Source organism: Xyrauchen texanus, chromosome 4, assembly GCF_025860055.1.
Source record: "Xyrauchen texanus isolate HMW12.3.18 chromosome 4, RBS_HiC_50CHRs, whole genome shotgun sequence".
Taxonomy (NCBI): Eukaryota; Metazoa; Chordata; class Actinopteri; order Cypriniformes; family Catostomidae; genus Xyrauchen; species Xyrauchen texanus.
This window is the reverse complement of record NC_068279.1, coordinates 6620618-6641463: the sequence shown is the minus strand read 5'-3', so window position 1 is coordinate 6641463 and position 20846 is coordinate 6620618. Positions and strand designations below refer to the sequence as shown.

The 20846-nt window shown below is 35.7% G+C and overlaps 1 protein-coding gene across 1 annotated transcript in view; it reads left to right on the top strand.

Annotated features, from left to right (window-relative positions):
- The window catches only part of LOC127643224 (cytosolic arginine sensor for mTORC1 subunit 1-like), a 30325-nt gene extending 21236 nt beyond the window's left edge, over positions 1 to 9089 (top strand). Inside the window, exons 4-9 of the mRNA XM_052125863.1 lie at positions 637 to 772; positions 1067 to 1190; positions 1573 to 1683; positions 1769 to 1851; positions 2973 to 3067; positions 5514 to 9089. Of these exons, the coding sequence (XP_051981823.1) occupies positions 637 to 772; positions 1067 to 1190; positions 1573 to 1683; positions 1769 to 1851; positions 2973 to 3067; positions 5514 to 5582 (618 nt within the window). The 3' untranslated portion in view covers positions 5583 to 9089. The remainder of the gene's footprint in view (positions 1 to 636; positions 773 to 1066; positions 1191 to 1572; positions 1684 to 1768; positions 1852 to 2972; positions 3068 to 5513) is intronic.
- The last annotated feature ends 11757 nt before the right edge of the window (positions 9090 to 20846 follow it).

The window sequence follows — 20846 nt, the reverse complement described above, 5'->3', positions numbered from 1 at the left end:
AAAGAAAAAGAACACGTGGGGTTAAACTTCAGGAGCCGACAAGGCCAAAATAACACAAAAAATCCAAGTTCCCCGTCGTCTTACTGACCTAAACAATAAGTAAAATAAAAGATCTCATCAAATTTTGAGTTTCCAACTTGTTGTTGTTGTTATTATTATTATTATTATTTGGCTGGAATAGCTTTGTGCAGTGGTTTACCAACCAAAGGAAGCAACAGTGGGCTGAACCCATAGACAAAGGTATTTTGTAAATAAATAAAGTATTAAGGAAATGCTGGCGTGGCATAAATACGAGACATCAAACACCTATTGTAAATTTTTCACAAAGTAATGGCACTTTTTTTTTGTTGATGTGTAAAGGAAGTTGTGTAATGTTAGATGATCTTATGTTTTTATGCCCCTACTGACAAAGGTTGTCAAAATAATTTTGATTATTCATTTTGCAGACCCAATTTAATGAATTGATTAATTGACCTATATACTGTATATGTGTGTAAGAGCTTTTTCGAATTTATGCTTGCGGCCAATTCTTTGTGTGTGACTTTGTTGTACTTTAGAAAGTGCTGGTAGGTGTTTTAGGTACAAAAATGATACCATATTGTATATAGTAAAGTGTTGATTTTTCTTTTGTCGTAGGTGCGAGAGAAAGACTTGCCAGTGGTGATGGAGACTCTAGAGGTGGAGTTTAATATTTTCAGAGAGGAGGGGGGTGAGCCTGTACCAATTCACAGTCAGGACGACTGGAACAGCCTCCAGGGGAACGGCAGAGAGGGTGAGACTGAAGTTAAAGAGGGACATATTCTGACTTATCCACAAAGACATACGCTGCAAGAAGATTTATTGGGTTGTGTCTTTAAAATTCTGAAACTGCATTATTATATATTTTTTTACTTTACTACATTTTCAGAATTCTTTGTTTTCTGAGACAGGCCCATTTTTTTTGTTGTGGTTTCATAAAAAAAAAATGGTTGTGGACACATTAACAGTGTGTACATTATACAAGTGATAGTGCCCTACTATGCTTGTTAATTTGTGACATTAAAGAGTTGTGTGTGTGTGTGGTCAGTACTGCATGCAAAGGTTCATCCGGTCTTGATCCCAGAAAATCAGTTCTGTGTAATGAGTCTAGATCCAGACACTCTGCCAGCGATTGCCACCACCCTCATAGACGTTCTGTTCTACTCTAACAGGTAAGAATCATTCTGCCACAAACTCATGCAGAAATCTTGTCTGCGTGTGAAAAACTCTGCAACATTAGCAGACCAATATTGGTCTACTATTTCAATGTCACAGGTGGTTCTTAAATCATATCACAATTTACATACTTTTGACTGTGCTAAAAACCTGCTGATATTACTGTATACAAGACATTGTTTAGATCAAAAAACATGGATGCGTCCTTATAAACAGAATCAAAATGGTAAATATTGGCTAGGCCTTCTTTGCCTTACATTTTAAAATAAAATAGTATGCAGACGTATTTGAAGTTGTAAATCAAGTCAAGGTTTTTTTGTATTGTTTTTTTTATTTTTTTTATTTCTGACATTGTTTTTCTTGCAATATCTCCTACAGTCCAAAAGAGGGCGCCAGTGTGGATCAGAAAATTGAAGGCATCAAGTTCTTCTCATTCTCTCTGATTGATGGATACATTTCATTGGTGATGGACACGGAAGCACAGAAACAGTAAGACCCTCATATAGAGATGGTTCAGATGTATCAAGTCTTTATTATGGCCACATTTGCATCTGAGAAAATGTGTCTCTTTTAGATTTCCTGCTGATCTTCTTTTCACCAGTAGTTCTGGTGAGCTCTGGAAGATGGTGAGGATAGGAGGGCAGCCTCTTGGATTCGGTGAGCTGCATTCTCTTGCAGTTTTATTACAAATGAGATTTATCTTGGTCTTTTAAAATAAAAGTTGTATCTATTATGTTGACATACTCTATAGTTCACAACACATAGCACCTTCCTCAATCTACCCAGACCATTAATGAAATATAAGCTGCAAAAACCGCATTCATTTGCCAATCAGAACAAATGTCATTTAGATATGCCAGGTTCCAATTACCTGCTTAGTACCCATGTAGGTAGTAGATTGCAGGGCACCTCACTGGGTTGAGCATGTCATGGATATGGTGCCTGTGTGATCCAATCATTTAAAGGGATAGTTCACTCAAAAATGAAAATTCTCATGATTTACTCACCCTTCTGGCATCCCAGATGTGTGTTTTTCAAAAATGAAGATTTTTTAGAAGAATATTTCCAATCTGTAGGTCCTCACAATACAAGTGAATGGGTGCCAAAATTTCGAGCTCCAAAATCCATATAAAGAGAGCATAAAAATAATCCATAAAACTATTAATAATAGTCCATGCATTCAAACATGATATGGTAGGTGTGGGTGAGACATGGATCAAATTTTAAGTAATTTATTTTCAATTGTCCCTCTAAATTGTCCTCCCTGCCTAGTGAAGGAAAAATAAATTAAATATTGATCTGTTTCTCACCCACACCTGTCATATCACTTCAGAAGATATGGATTTAACCACCAGAGTTGTCTGGAGTACTTTTATGTTGCCCTTATGTGGATTTTGGAGCTTAAAAATGTTGGCACCCATTCACTTGCATTGTATGGACCTTCAGAGCGGAGATATTCTTCTAAAAAACTTTGCATGTGTTCTGCAGAGATAGAAAGTCATACACATCTGGGAAGGCATCAGGGTGAGTAAATGATGAGAGAATTTTCATTTTTGGGTGAACTATCTATTTAAGGCTTTACATTTTTAAAGGCAAATATTTGTTGCAGTCAACATTTTGAATCTAAAAAGTAGATTCCAACGAGCCATTCACACCTGGAGCAATAGTCCTGACAATAGCAGGTGCTCTATAAGTGATAGATGAACATACTGTACACAATAGATTAAATCGGAAAAATGCACGAATCCCAATTATTGACTTACCTCTGTCTTTTTCAGATGAATGTGGAATAGTGGCTCAAATCTCTCAGCCCCTTGCAGACAGTGATATATCAGCTTATTACATCAGTACCTTCAGTTTTGATCATGCTCTGGTATGTCTCTCTTTTTCCTAAAATATTATGGAATGTTGACTCTTTGACACACATGCTTGTGGCTAAACCACAGGGCTGTTAATCAGAAGGTCACAGGTTCTAACCTCACGGCCACCACCATTGTGTCCTTGAGCAAGGCACAAAGACATTTTGAAATGTACCAAAAAGGAATGCTGAAGGTCTGGTAAAAAGTTTCTAAGTCAGCTTTAATGTGACTATGTAACAAAAAGAAACAAATTTAATCTGTTAATTTGAATAAAAATCAACCCCTGGGACATGAAAGAGCCCAAGTTGAAACACCCATTTAAAACAAGATTATGAAATGTATATCTTGTAATCTTAGTAACCGATCTGTGAAAATTGATTACTTGCATTTAAAAGCATTAAGAAATGAAGCAACAAGAAAACAAATGACAAAGGAGCAGTATTTTCCTTTCTATGTGTTAACATGTACAGTGTAGCAGCAATTTTGTGACAGCATTACACGTGTGTAGGCGCAAGAAAAACATCCTAGTTTATGAATTATGCAATTAGGAGAGATTCTTTCCAGAGCTATCACTTACACAGAAAATGGGGATCAGTCATCAGAGTTTTTCATGCAAGCATAGATATGCCATTCAAGGAAATGCTATATATAGTGCAATGTTGATGATGTAAACCATCAGTACAAGTCATCAACACTGAACTCCCCACCATCATAATCATACTCCCATATTTCACTGTACAGTCATGAGGAAAGTGGAATGCAAAGGACCTGGCTTGGGCATGACTTTTGCTCATCAATGTTATTGTTGCCTAGAAACACATTTGTTTTGTCAGCTTGTCCATTATGCAATTAATGAGGGATGAGAATCCTAAGAAATTAAACTATTCTAGATACGATTTTGATTCCGTATTTAACTATTTATTTTTTTGAGACTTAATGACTTTCACAAACATTTTAGAGGCGGCATGATTGCATTATGATAATTTGTCCTAACTATATATTAAATAAAAATGGTAAACAAATGAAAAAAGCGGTAGCCTATATAATTTCATTTAATTAATACAAAACTATTTTTTGTACCTTTTTTAACTACACATTGTCATATGAATAACCAGTTAGTAACTACTCCCAATTAAAAAAAAATTAGTTCCCAGAACGTTCTAGATACGTTCTTGCAATTTTAGGAATTTTTAATGTGTTTTTGCATTTATATTTACAAAATGTTTTCTTAGTTGTGAAGGTTAAAATATTGATGTTGAGTTTATGGTTACAATTTTAATTCAAATTCTTAAACGGATTCATTCGGACTCTGCCTGTTATGGACTCAGTCTTCAGTCCGACTCAGCCAATTTTGGACTAACGGACATAGTCACTAGTATTTGATTCATTAAAAAAAAAGATTGCCCATAAAATTCCTCCTGGAATCATAATTTATTGGTTGCATGTGTGCTTTTGACTTACTAAAATGTACCAGAGTCAATTGTAAGGAATTGTGCAACACTGGTCACTCTAAATACTTTTGACTCACTGAAAAGAATCATTCGTTCAGGAATCGGACAACACTGGTCACTCTGTATGCTTTTGACTCACTGAAAAGAATCATTCGTTCAGGAATCGGACAACACTGGTCATCCTGTAAGCTTTTGACTCACTTAAAAGAACCAGCTGAAAAGATGAATTGTTTTGGGAATCGAACAACACTGGTCACTCTGTATGCATTTGACTCACTGATAAAACGGTCTCATTGGTGTAATTTGTTTGGGAATCAGACTATATTGGTTGTGTGCTTTTGACTCACTGAAAAGAACCGGCTGAAAAGATTAATTTGTTCGTGAATCGAACAACACTGGTCACTCTGTATGCTTTTGACTCGCTGAAAAGATTCATTCATTCAGGAATCAGACTACACTGATTACCCTGTATACTTTTGACTCCCTGTAAAGAACCGGCACATAGGAGTAATTTGTTTGGGAATCGGACTATATTAGTTGTGTGTAAGCTTTTGACTCGCTGAAAAGATCCATTCATTCAGGAATCGGTCAATGCTGGTCACTCTGTATGCTTTTGACTCACTTAAAAGAACCGGCTGAAAAGATTCATTTGTTTGGTAATCGGACCACACTGGCCATTCTGTATGCTTTTGCGCTGAAATGAACCGGCTGAAAAGATCCATTAGTTCGGGAATAGGACAAAACTGGTCACGCTGTATTATTTTGACTCACTGAAAAGAACCAGCTGAAAATAATTATTTGTTTGGGAATCGGACTACACTGATCATGCTGTATTCTTTTGACTCACTGAAAAGAACTGGCTCATAGGAGTCATTTGTTTGGGAGTTGTTCAGGGATTGAATAAAAATGATCGTGCCGGATGCTCACTCAAAAGAATTGTCTCTCCCCTAACACTTCGCCTAAATCTTTATATCGCTCACTCTTTCACAATTTTTGTTTTCTTTCTCAGGTGCCAGAAGAAGACATTGTGAGTGTGACCGAGATGCTTCAAGCTCAGAGGAAGGATGTGCCTCTCTGAAGCCCTTCTGAAGTTAATTGCCTCTTTAGTGTGAGGAGGGTTGAAAAATGCCCGTGTGGTGGATGGTAGATCTTCTCAGTGCCACTAACACAGTATTGCCATCTTATCATCTAGCCATAACCACACAGGTGCTAAAATCACATGCACTGATCATATCATACCCCATTAGAGAGAATTTTAGTATTTATACATGCTGATTTAAATGACAGTGTCATAGCATATATCGTTGCTGAAGTCAGACAGTTTTAAGCACTTTTCTTTTTTTTTTTTTTTAGTGAATTAGAAATTATGGTGCATGTCATTAGATCTGCAGCCTTTATTACTTCAATGCAATGGAAATAAGCAAATATTGTTGTGATGTTTCTTCCTGAAATATAACGGTGTAAAATCCATGTTGGGGGTTTATTTGCTGGCATTTATGTTCTGCCCTTTTGCAGTGCAAAAACACTTACTAGTGTGAGTATTGTGCACAGGCGGGTCTTCCAGTATTGTTAGTTTTTCTTTTCTTAACTAACCTTGTTTAAAGGGATAGTTCACCCCAAAATCTGTCATCATTTAATCGCCCCCATGTCATTCCAAAACCCATATGACTTTTTCTTTCATAGGATGCAAAAAGAGACGTTAGGCCGAATGTCAACCTTAGTAACCATTCACTTTCATTGCATTTTTTTTTCTCTAGATCTAATGAAAGATTGAAAGACATGGGCTTTGGAACCACATTAGTGTAAGTTTGAGAGAGAATGTTCATTTTGGGGTGACTGTCCCTTTAAGAGCAAGGACCAGGAGTTTTACTATTGTAGCAACCTTTAGTGTCATTTAAATATTGCACATAGATAAGCAGTTACTGATGATTGAACTAGAGCAAGTATCTTTTTATATATATATATATATATATATATATATATATATATATATATATATATATATATATATATGAGCATTTCAAATACCTAAATCGTTCTGTTATTAGTGATTATTTTGTGTAAAATCGCAAATAATCAAACCGCAAATGTTTACAGCAAAGTTATTCAGGTGAATCTCATGAAGAACATGTCCGAGTCATCTTTCATGCCAAAGTCAAATAGAAGAAATTATATTTTCCGTAAAGAAAATGAAGCCTGGTGTTTTATTGGTTTGGACTATTATGTATTTTTGCATTTTGACCTTAATTTAATGGCAGTTAACACCCCCTACCCCTTCAATTCTCATTACCATAAATGCATGAAATTCACATTGCTGTATTGTGAAAGAAATATATATTATATGGAGTGGTGGTGGTGTAGTGGTCTAAAGCACATAACTGGTAATCTGGTAATTAGAAGGACGCTAGTTCGAGCCCCACAGCCACCACCATTGTGTCCTTGAGCAAGGCACTTAACTCCAGGTTGCTCTGGGGGGGATTGTCCCTGTAATAAGGTCTCTGTAAGTCGCTTTGGATAAAAGCATCTGCCAAATGCATAAATGTAAATGTAAATATATATTATTTATATTGGAACATTTTTATACATCATGGGAGTATTTGTTGGACTGCCTTTATCTTAATCAATTTATGTTGATTTAAAAGACCTTAAAGTAATAGTTTTATTTGTCATGCAGTAAAAAAAAAAAAAAAGATCATTTTGATTCTAAAAATTGTTTTCTTGCTAAATATAATATAGTTTTCTTTCTTTCTTTTTCTTTATCATGGAGTGCAATGTACCCAGGACACTTTTTGTGAGATTCATGCATTTATTGAGAACTTAAACTCCCCTTTTTGACAGAGATGGGAATTTTTAGTCTGTACATCTTAAAAGGCCATCAATCAACAAATACATTAATGTAGGATTAATCTGCATATATTTAGTCTCAAATCATTGAAATCACTGGGTCACGCCAGTACCACTTTGTCAGTTGATCTTCTTTTGAGATAAAGGAAATCTTTTTGCACAACTGTCTGTTTGAATGACAGCACATTGACTCTGCTCGTGACATTTCTGCCTTTGCTGCCTTTTAAAGAGGCTCAGCATCAGTGTGGCCTTACAGTCTCTTATAATATTTGCTTCATGTCAGAGCAGGCTGTTATTTTCTACTTTTGTTCACTTTGTGTGAACCAAGCACATGCTCTTAAAGAGAGATTTCTCCACATGTATATGCAAATTTGACAACAATTGTTTTGGAAAGGTTGTTTAGAACATTTATCCTGAAAAGTGCTTTTGATTATTAAAGGAGTCACAAAAAAGGCTTTTAAAATGATGTATGGAGATCTTTCTCATTCCAGGCTTTGAATTAACGAGTTGCTTGTGTAACACTTTACAATAAAGTTCTGTATGTTAATATTAGTTTGTGTGTTAGGTATCATAAACTAAAAATATTTGTATCCACACTTAATAATTGTGGTTAATGTTAATGAATAAAAACACAGTTGTTCATCATTAGGTTCATAATGCAATAACTAATGTTAACCTATACAACCTTTCATTTGATAAATGTATTAGTTCATGTTCAAATGAACATTTTAAAGGGTTAGTTCACACAAACATGAAAATTCTCTCATCATTCACTAGCCCTCATGCCATCCCAGATGTGTATGACTGACTGTCTTCTGCAGAACACAAATTAAGATTTTAAAGTAATATTTCAACTCTCTAGGTCCTCACAATGGAAGTGAATCGGTGCCAAATCTTTGAAGCTCCAAAATCAAGGGCTGCAAGGGAGCATAAAAGTAATCCATATGACTCCAGTGATTAAATCCATGTGTTCAGACACAATATAATAGGTGTGGGTGAGAAACAGATCAATATTTAAGTCATTTTTATCATAAAATCTCCTCTATGCCCAGTAGGGGGCAATATGCTTTAAGACTGTGAATCACCAAAAACAGAAGAAGAAGAAGAAGAAGAAGAAGAATGGGAACATGAAACTGAAATGGAGATTGACTGAGCAGGGAGGAGAACTTCAGAAGATATGGATTTAACCACCAGAGTTGTCTGGAGTACTTTTATGTTGCCCTTATGTGGAATTTGGAGCTTCAAAATGATGGCACCCATTCACTTGCATTGTATGGACCTTCAGAGCGGAGATATTCTTCTAAAAATCTTCATTTGTGAATTTTGTTGGAGAAAGAAAGTCATACACATCTGGGATGGCATGAGGGTGAGTAAATTATGAGAGTATTTTCATCTTCAACCAAGGGTTAATAAATGCTGTGAAAGTGTTGTTCATTGGTACTTCATGTTAACTTATGTAGTTGAGTAATATTAACAAATAAATACTTATTGTAAAGTGTTACTCTTATCACAGCTCTTCAGAATTTATAATTGCACTTGGGTATAATTTCATAGCTGCAGGGGTAGTTTGATTTAATAAAAACAAATAAAAAACTTGTAAAGCTTCAAGTATAAGAAGTCTTTGTTACTATAAAGCTCAAGATTTTTTGAAGAGCTGCTGATATAAAAACAAGTACAGAACATTAGATTACTATTTAGCGTCACTTTTTGCGTGTCTTTTATGCAACTGATTCGTTTTTTTTGGGGGAATTTGGGTTTACTTATCAGTTGGAATGTCAATATTTTCTTTTTCTTTTTTTTTCTTTAAATGGCCACTTTTTAGGTCTCCAATGGATATATTTTATCTCATACTCTACCGTCTGGTCTACAATTTCAGCACAGGCTTCATTGTGTGCAAAAATTCATTTATAAAGGTCAATACTAATAATTCTAAGCATTTGTTATTCTTTCCTGCTTTTTGTAGACTATGCTATGGACATTTGTCTAGATAAGTCATTTTTGGTCAATTTTATACAGCGTCAATATAATTGCATACCCTGTTTGTGTGCTGCTTATTAAATAAACAACTATAAAATACTTTGTGTTATTTCTAAAAATCATAAATGGCACATAGTGGCCATGCACAATACTAAACTACACTTTTTTGATCCTTGAGAAATGACACCATGTTTTGGTTTTGTAGCAATATTTGAAATACATATGACTATGGTTAAAAAGTGCAAAATAGTATTGGCTAGCTACTGCGAACTTGTTAAAAATTATGAATTATTAATATAAAGCTATTTATAAAAAACCTTAAACACATGTTTTTTAATAGATATCGATAGGCCTAATAATGCATAATAACATAAAACAATTTAACACGTGAAATTTGGTGTTGGTCATATATTTTGTTTGCATTATACTCTTATTATTATTATATAGATATAATAATGAATAGTTATGTATTATAATGTACTGTAACTGTGGTTACAGTTTTCCATGAGAACATACAATTAATATATGGTGTATTATAAGACATGAAAGCATTGTAATGCATTTAAGTACTTTTATAATGCAATATATATACAGATTTCATAGAAAGTATGAAAAATATTTGTAATAAAATAGCATATGATGTATTTGTACATCCCCGCTTTATCTTCCCTTTTCTAAAAAAAAAAAAAAAAAATGTTTTGGTGTTTAACAGTGTTCTAGTCATGGGACAAATATTCTCTGAATTTCAAGAACTAAATAGTCTCTGGAAAGGGAGGAGACGAGGGAGTTAAAATTTAAGACACAAAACAATCACCATCGTCACAAGTTACACCCAGAAAAAGGCTAAAACATACATAAGAAAATGATTATTTTCCAACTCCATCATTTAAAATTCCTTTGGTGAATAACATCAACAATAGTACACCTTCAATCAAATCAAAGCCATAGATGAATTTTAATAAATTGGGACTGATATCAAGAGCAACGTTTGACATTGCAGGATTGTAAGCTATATTTTTATATAGGCACAAAAATCAAAAGGAAAATGTGTGTGTATTTAGACACATCATCAAAGAGCTAATCAACAGGTTTTTATCACTTATTTTGTAACTTACATCTTATGTATAATTTTATCCATTTTAAAAGATTAGATTTGGCAATTGCTCATTCATTAAAACACATTTTATTAGCAAAACATCTATAAAATCCATGCTGCTTTCTAATAAACTCTGGCTGTATCTCTCTACTCTCTCCTCTACCCCAACAGCTGGTGTGCGGTGAGCATGTGCACCATTGCTGCCGTCGCATGTGGATGCTGCACACTAGTTGTGGTTGAGGAGAGTCCCCCGTTCATTATGTAAAGCACTTTGAGTGTAGTGTCAGAAAACCGCTTGTAAAGGGATTAAAGGAAAGGAGGCGGCGAGAACAGGCTTGACAATATAAATTATATTTTAATTATAAACTTAAAAAGACAAACACACAAAGGTGTCAGACAGCTAGGCAGGTTTGTAAATCTCTCTCTCTGTCCCACTGCAGTATCCAGTCGGCCTTTATCCCTCTCTGAGGCTTGATTAGGGGCCCGGTGTGTGGAATCACAACCCAGCCCCGCCCTCCGCCCTGCCACACCGCTTTATAAGTATTAATCTATAAGTCATTCATTCATTCAATTTTCCCAAGCACTATTAATGTGTTTTCCCACTGGAGTGATTTCAATTTAAAATCACTTAAAAAGCTTAAAAGGGCCCTGGCTGGATCTTCCAGCAGGACAATGATCCAAAACAAACATCAACATCAACACAAAAATGGTTCACTGACCACAAAATCAAGGTTCTGCCATGGCCATCCCAGTCCCCTGACCTAAACCCCATTGAAAATGTGTGGGGTGAACTGAACACCAACATGGATCTCTGAATTTGAAGGATTTGTAGAGATTCTGTATGAACGAATGGCCTCAGATCCCTTTCCAGGTGTTCTCCAACCTTATTAGGTATTATACGAGAAGACTCAAAGCTGTTATCTTGGCAAAGGGAGGTTGCAAAAAGTATTGAATAAAAGAGTGCCAATAATTATGGCCAATGCATTTTGTTTGTTTTACTTCAATTAAAGGTCAGATTTTTGTGAATTTTTGGAATGAAAGATCAAAAGGCTAAACAATGCAGATTTTCATAGCCTTTTGCCCATATTTACCAAATGTGCCAATATTTTTGGCCACTATATATATATATATATATATATATATATATATATATTTGGCAAATTATATTAACATGTACATTATACAGAACTTAAACTGCACAATTAAATTATAGAGTCAATAAATAAAGAAAATGCCAAAATACTTACAGATTGCTGCATGCTCAATTCCTAATATCAAATTTAACCCTCCCCTTCTAGTTTTCATTAATGCCAAATCAACAATGACTGTCAAATCTGCCCAGCAATCACATGGTTGATACTTATTTTCTCAAGACCACGGAGTCGATCTATAATCCTAACAATTTAGAGATTTTAGGCTGAATAGCCTTATAGGAACAACTTGGGGCACCTTTCTCCCATCGCGATCTTGAACATAAAACCAACATTACTCAAAATGCAAATATGCAAAGTATACTAAACAAGTACAAATAACACAAAGTGTATTCAAAAGCAATCAAAATCCAGAGGCAAATACTTCAGGTTAAGATAACATCATAATACCATCAGGACATGGGGCAAAGGAAAAGTCACATTGAAATATTAACTAAAGGTGAAAACCCAGTCAATGCACAAATGAACGTCCTTGTACATAGACAACTCTACTGCAGACTGTTTTTATTACAGCTAGTCTATATTGCACAGAAAAATTACATTGTGTGGACCTTGCATTAAGAATATTTAGTGGTTTATGAGCCATCTGAAGGTAAAGTCTGAACGAGATATTGTTCATTAAAAAAAATGAAATTTATGACAAATTTCCATCAAACTAAATTGAGTAATTTTAAAATAATGCACATATTTTGAATTCATAATATATATATATGATCCATATAACAGTTTAGTAAATGTCAAAGCAACTACATTTACTTTGGCATTAATTTTAACTAGTTTTATACATGGCAGAGTTAAACCTGTGTAAATAATTCTAATTCATACCATTTATTGAAATCTACTATTGCCAGGAATCTTTTGTCTTATTATTTTATTGAATTCTTTCTATAAAGTTTGAGAGGTTGAAGTTTGTATAGCTAAGTTAGTAGTTTTGTTTTTGCTTTAAAGTGTTACATTTCTTTAAATAGAAAAATATATGATCAACATTTTGAAAGGGACAACCCGACACTTTAGATGAATTATCAAAAAGTATACAGTGTATAAGCATATGAGCAAACATACAATCTAATTCATAGAGTTAATTGAAATAAGTTAACTGATAGTGCACAAATGAATAGAATTATCAACAAACAAAAAGAAAATAAATACTTTTTTCAAACAAAATAACAATCTTGTTAAAGCTACAGGCAGATGAAAAATGCATGAAACACACACACACACACACACACACATATATATATATATATATATAAATATAAATAAAAATTCCACTTCAGAAGATAAATATATACTGTATATATATATACTGTGAAAAGAAACTTCCTTTAGTTTAACAGAAAGTCTGAGCATGATGCAATTGTGGGCAGGAAGAGATGACAATCTCAATCTACATGAGCACATCAATCACTAGAGAGCTTCCAAACATAGTGGGCAGTTTGTTTTTGTGCCAATGATATAGTGCCATGCCATTAAAAAAGGGAAACCAATCACACTTCTGTTTAAGTCTATTATCCTCTATAAATCTGCAGATCAGTGATTCAGATGAAATACATGTGAATTACCTCGTCTGCATATTGACGTTGTACTTACTCAAAACTCTTCTTAGGCAGAAAGGAATAGGTTATCTCTAAGCAAAAAGTGTTCCTTTTGTGAAAAGACTCTACCCACCAATGGAATATGAATTGATTCATTAGTGAAGTTTGTTCTAAGAAAATCTCCAGCATCATTTGTTTACAGATGCAACCTGGTCAGATATTATTAAAGTAAAATGTAAGTATAGAGCATGCCTATGAATTCCTCTGTGAATACTTTGCATAACGTCACAGCAGTTTGCTGTGTCTGTGAAATAGGCTTTTCAAACTTTGACTGTGTTTACTTGCAGGTTCTTCCCTCAATTAATGCTTAGTCAGCTTCAGAGGCATTTCCAGCATTGAAGGGCAACCGAGGCTTAGCCCAGACAATTTTATTTTCATACTAACAACCACTTCTCTGTAGTCCAAAGCTGTTGAGAGGGTATTCTTTGAGTTTTGCTCTGGCTGGGCCTGTTTCTACAGTTCCTAAACCTTCCACTCTAGTTCTATCCTCGACTAACTCATCCTCTCTCCTCCCTGAATCATCTGTGATGCAAAAGAACAGATACAGCACATAACTTATTGCAAATCAGCTTCACAAAACTAATTCATCAAGTGCTACATATGTCAAATTGTAGACCAATACTATTGAAGTAAATGTATTGGGAAGAGCAGATCAGTGGGATTGCCCTAAGATCTATCATGATTCTTGAATTTTCATGTACATTATCATAAAGTCATCACAAAAGAGTTATATTATAGTGAGTCCCCATAGCCTCATTTGCTTCATTTTTACTTGCCACTATGTAACGTTAGTTGATGTCAACTCCTCCCCTACCTGCTGCATATTCAACAGAGAGGAAGAAACGGAGTAGCCCATAGGCTACCGACAGCAAAGAAACTTATTCTATAGGCTAGATTATTTTTAAGACCTATGTCTATTTTTACAGGCTGTATGCAGTATGTGCAAAGCCAAAGCACAATGAAATAAGGCAACTTATGATTTCGGGGGTTTACATTGGCTATTGTCTGGTTTCATATTTGTCAGTCAACATTTCAAAATACATTTGGGGCTACACTCAAAACATTCAGGGCTGAAGCCCCGGCAAAATCGGCTTGCGCCGCATCTGGTCAGTTTCTTTCATGCTGATTTTTGTCTCCCTAGTATGGTTAGGTTTAGGGGTGGGCTTTAGGGATAGGGGCAGAATTCATGCTGCCCACCCATGTTGTTTCTGAGAGTTCCGGTACTCTAGGTTCGGCCACATTATGCTGACTCACCAACAAGCAGCATCTCCTTTCAGACATTTATTCATCAGCTCCAATGTGTTAACCTTCAGATGTGGCATCACTGGAAGCATATTGTGTCAGCCGCATGGGAAACCTATGTAGAAATCCCGTGTTTAAACCAGAAAGTAATCGTGTTTTCATAATCAGTGACGAGCGTGATTGAGAGGTTGCATTTTTTCCTCTAGAATTACATTTTTACTCCACTGATGTTTAGGTTTGGGTAGGTTAGTATAGTTTATAATAAGCATTCTTCTTAACTGTATTACAGCCTGTACAGCTGAAAACTCAAAAATAACGTACACAACTCAGATGCCTTTAATGGAAAACATGTATTTGTTTATTTTTCGACTCGACTCGCTTTTTGGGGGTTTTTCACTGTGAATAGTACCTGGTACTTTTTTTTTAGCACCACCTCGGTGGAGGTTCCAAGCGAGCCGAGCCGATACTAAATGTGACGTCAAAACCCTGCAGATCCCTGATTGGTGAGAGCGAATCGTCACTACGAGCGTAACTGGATTTTCGACACGGGATATTAAACCGCTAGTTTTAAAGTTAGCTACAGCAATAGCAGTATTATTTGTTCACGTGCCTTTCGAATTGTAAAAAGAAATGGCTGTGTGCAAAACCTTGCCTTGGTCAATAGACGAGGTGCAGACGGTCCTCTTGTTATATATATATATATATATATATATATATATCCATCCATCCATCCATCTTCAACCGCTTATCCGAAGTCGGGTCGCGGGGGCAGCTGCTCCAGCAGGGGGCCCCAAACTTCCCTATCTCGAGCCACATTAACCAACTCTGACTGGGGGACCCCGAGGCGTTCCCAGGCCAGTGTGGAGATGTAATCTCTCCACCTAGTCCTGGGTCTTCCCCGAGGCCTCCTCCCAAATAATATGATACTATCTTTGATTAGTTTGATCTTTCAATATTGATTTATATATTCGGAGTGACTATTTACACCCTAGAGTAAATGGCATCTGCCACACAATAGTCTGTTGAAACTACAGGAACATGCAACAACCTAGACAATAGGTGTTGTGCAGTGGCGTGGGGTGTATAGACATTGTGAAAGTGTAGTTGTCCTAGTGACCATGGTTCGATTCCAAATTTTGTCCCACTTTTTTACCCATCTGATTTCCTGTTTCCACTCTTAATATTTCCTTTAATACTACTTAATGCATTAGATTAAAATGAATATAAATGTTGATTTCATCACAGTGATTTGGTCATAATCAATGTCGAGGAGTGCAGAGAAGGGTTTGATCCGGAGTTGGGGTCTGTCGATCACACTCATTCCCACGGCTTAGTATCGATTGTGTGTAGATTGCAATTAACCATGGTGTTCATACAGTAAATATGGTGGTAATATAGTAAACATGGTTAATGTTGTGGTTAATGCAAATTTACAACAAAATAAAAAAAATTCTAAGGTAAGATTAAGGTTAGGTGTAGGGGTTAATGTAGTCTATGGGACTCTAAATAAAAACAATAAATACACTGCAGTGATGCCCATTTACTGTATGTTAGTATTTAAATATGGGTGTAAATAATATGTAAGTAAATACCAATATTTGCACCAGGGTGTAAACAGCATCTGCCTTATATATTTGTCTCCCCAGAAAAATCTGTCACGGACCGCCACTGTTCGCTTCATGACTCGCTTTTGGGGCTTTGGCCACTGGGGGCAGTGTTTCACATTTCCGCAATCACAGAACGATCTCAGTTAAAGGAAAGTCAACCTACTGTTTACGGTTTCACTGTGAGATTAGATTAGAAATACTGCCAACAAAGGAAAATGCATGATAATGTTAAAAGATATCAAACATTAGATACTGAAAAGTATATAGACCAATATATACAGTGAGGGAAAAAAGTATTTGATCCCTGCTGATATTGTACTTTTTCCCACTGACAACCAAATGATCATTCTATAATTTTAATGGTAGGTTAATTTGAACAGTGAGAGACAGAATAACAACAAAAAAATCCAGAAAAACTTTATAAATTGAATTGCATTTTAATGAGGGAAATAAGTATTCGACCCCTCTGTAAAACATGACTTAGTACTTGGTGGCAAAACCCTTGTTGGCAATCACAGAGGTCAGATGTTTCTTGTAGTTGGCCACCAGGTTTGCACACATCTCAGGAGGGATTTTGTCCCACTCCTCTTTGCAGATCTTCTCCAAGTCATTAAGGTTTCGAGGCTGATGTTTGGCAACTCTAACCTTCAGCTCCCTCCACAGATTTTCTATGGGATTAAGGTCTGGAGACTGGCTAGGCCACTCTTCTTGAGCCACTCCTTTGTTGCCTTGGCCATGTGTTTTGGGTCATTGTCATGTTGGAATACCCATCCACGACCCATTTTTAATGCCCTGGCTGAGGGAAGGAGGTTCTCACCCAAGATTTGATGGTACATGGCCCCGTGAATGTGTCTTGTCCCCTTAGCAGAAAAACACCCCCAAAGCATAATGTTTCCACCTCCATGTTTGACGGTGGGGATAGTGTTCTTGGGGTCATAGGCAGCATTCCTCCTCCTCCAAACACGGCGAGTTGAGTTGATGCCAAAGAGCTCGATTTTGGTCTCATCTGACCACAACACTTTCACCCAGTTCTCCTCTGAATCATTCAGATGTTCATTGGCAAACTTCAGACGGGCCTGTACATGTGCTTTCTTGAGCAGGGGGACCGTACGGGCGCTGCAGGATTTCAGTCCTTCACGGCGTAGGGTGTTACCTATTGTTTTCTTGGTGACTATGGTCCCAGCTGCCTTGAGATCATTGACAAGATCCTCCCGTGTAGTTCTGGGCTGATTCCTCACCGTTCTCATGATCATTGCAAATCCACATGGTGAGATCTTACATGGAGCCCCAGACCGAGGGAGATTGACAGTCCTTTTGTGTTTCTTCCATTTGCGAATAATCGCGCCAACTGTTGTCACCTTCTCACCAAGCTGCTTGGCGATGGTCTTGTAGCCCATTCCAGGCTTGTGTAGATCTACAATCTTGTCCCTGACATCCTTGGACAGCTCTTTGGTCTTGGCCATGGTGGAGAGTTTGGGATCTGATGAACAGGTGTCTATTATACAGGTAACAAGATGAGATTAGGAGCACTCCCTTTAAGAGTGTGCTCCAAATCTCAGCTCGGTACCAGTATAAAAGACACCTGGGAGCCAGAAATCTCTGATTGAGAGGGGGTCGAATACATATTTCCCTCATTAAAATGCAATTCAATTTATAACATTTTTGACATGCATTTTTCTGGATTTTTTGTTGTTATTCTGTCTCTCACTGTTCAAATTAACCTACCATTAAAATGATAGACTGATCATTTCTTTGCCTATATTAAGAATAATTAAGTAATAAAAAATGTTCAAAATATTTGGCAAACCAGTAGAAATTATAGGAAGTGCTATTTGTCATCCATTTCTATTTTTAAGTTATGTATTAAAAGGGAGTGTCTAAAGTTGGTCAGCTGAACAGAATGAAATTATGCAAGTAGGCCAACATCCCAACATGACAACAACTGCATGATGATTGATCTAGTCGGATCTAGCAAGACCCCACATTTAAAAAAGCGAATGGACTGGCGTGCAACCTAAAATTAAATGTTCTTTGATTTGCTGCAATATGACAAAACAACTCATGAATATAGTAAAAATTCCCCTATAAAGTAACTACAGATTATTACAAGTTAAATTAGGGATTTCACAAGGTTTGATCACCCACCACATGATCAGATCTTGCATGTAGATTTATTAAGGGACAAACTGTGATTATGCCGATTAGCATCTGAAACACTTCATATCTACCATTCAGCATGTCATGTTAGGCCTATCAGCACAAAACATCATCCACAAAGTAGTATGTGAAGGTTTCTTCTCACTCTCTCTTTTCCACTAATACAGCTTATGTTTAATTTCAAACTGTGTGAGATAACAGATATATCAGTGGTTATCTTACGACTAAGCAGTCACAGGCATAAAAAGGGGTTTTGACTGATTCAACAAAGAAAAGTTATCATACTCCGAAGAACGAAGACTCAGTCGCAAAGAGTAAAATACTGTGAATTTTCTTCATGGAGCCAAAGACAGGTAAGACTTGAAGTTCCTCGTCATCTTTGGTTTGAATTAATTAGTTGTTTATTTTCAATAAGCTCTAGCTGTGCATGACATTTTAATCAACACCAAAGATGCCTCTTACTAACCATTGAAACATTCGTTATAGGATTTCTGAGACTGTGGATTTCTATGGCGGTTTTGAGCTTGACCATGGCGAACAAAACAACACACAAATGCAAAGAAGCACGCATTCAATACACCAGACATGAAATTGAAAAGCTATTAAAAACATATGTAAGTATTGATCTTTTCCTGGATTTAACTGATGAGTTTGCTCAAGAAATGCATTAATTAAAGCACAGTTTGTCCTGGTATTTGGGCACTTAAGACATTCTTAGAAAAACATGAATGTCGTTGCATTGCATTGCATAAAATATCGAACCAAGTGGCATCAGCAAATAATTGATGCTAGAGCTTTTTCTCAAAACAAATTCACTTTTCTGAGATTGCTTTAACATGATTTTTTGTGGATGTGTCAGGTCAATCAGTTTGGCAACCAGAAAGTTCATTAGAAGAGTTACTCTACTGTTTTATCATTTCACACTAATGCATTTTTGTGATTACTGGGTTATCTAACAGAATGACCTTCATTCATTCATTTTTAATTGTTGCCAAAGTGTCCAAATACTTTTTTGGGGTCGTTATAATGTTTCAGAGGTTTGTAAATGTAGTTGTTGATATGACAAAAAAAATTGACATTTTTTTAGAAATTTAAATCAGCACTTCAATTGGTAACTAAACTTTTGATATGGCATTTATTTGGCAGCAGTTTATAAGAAGGTTTGACATTACTAATGTTAGTTAATAGTTACTAACTCATTACTTTGTTATTAATTATTTATTAGTTAGTAATAACAGTTACAATTATTACTGCTAACAGTAGTAATAGTTGACATGAAATAACAACAATGGACAGAGGTTTAACAGGATCTATTAAACTTGGTTCATTTGATCATTTATTATTTCTAAAAATTAAAATTTGTATATTTCAACATTACAATACAAACGTTAACAGAACATTATGAACTAACATGAATAACAATGACCAACAGGTTGTTGAGGGCACAAATGTAATAAATGGTCCTAGTAATAAAAGCCCTATATGTAGTACAATTTTGTGCTAAATATAACAAAGGGCCTATATGTAATAAAATAAAGGCCCTAAATATCTACCATAACTAAAATATATCAAACACCCTTGTGGCGCATTCGAAGACAATAAGTGTCTTTATTACATATGTGCCCTCACATAATAGCTCTATATTTATAAATGGACATTAAACAAGGTTAATAAATTATATCTATGATACCTAATTCATTAACTCTATGCTAAGATATAAAACCTTAATACAATAAGTGTCACCATTTACTGCCATAGAAAGTACAAGTAGCTGTCACAGAAATCTAGATACATTTCTTGGCCATCATGACTTTTTTTAGGTTTTTAGAATGAGCATTTCATCTTGTGAATTAACTGCTGCACTTATAGCGGAGTCTGTAAATGTCACTTGAAAGGTGTTTGTTTTCATTGTTTGCCAATCTCTGTCCTTTTCTTTTCAGCGCAAATACAACAGTAACCTCACTGGTTGGCATGAAGAAATTACAGAGCTCAATATAAATGACTTTGTTTCATTAAATGTGACATGGCAGAGAGCAGGCTGCGGACTTCACTACATGTATGATGCATTTGAGTTAATAATTCAACACCAAACCGATCTACATACTCAACACGAATTCATGAATGAAACTCAAAAAGTTCTGCCGGTGTTAAATCATACCAAGCTCTGTTTTCAAAACTGCACATATTTAACAAAGCCTCACTTCCCTCATACAAAAACATACAGCAGAAAACAGTGGTGCTTGTCTATTCTAGAGGCTTCTGTAAAATTTCTGGATCACTTGCAGGTCATGTTATATGGGCATAAAAACAAAAGAAATGAAAGCCAGACCTCGACCACAGCCTCAAACCACAATTTTCAACACGCTAAAAACCACTCTGGGGGAAAAAATGAAATTAAATTTAACTTCAAGCAGTGACAACAACGTGCCATGATGCATTTTAATTGAAAGGCTACATGGAATATTTATACTTTTAAAAATGTATCACTGTAAAAAGCTCAACATTAAACAATACCTAAAAACCTAAAAAAAAAACGTTTTTGGTTTTAAGAAAAATCAATGTGGCTTTACAAATCATTTCAACTCAATATTTTACATGTAGTCTATTTTTAGA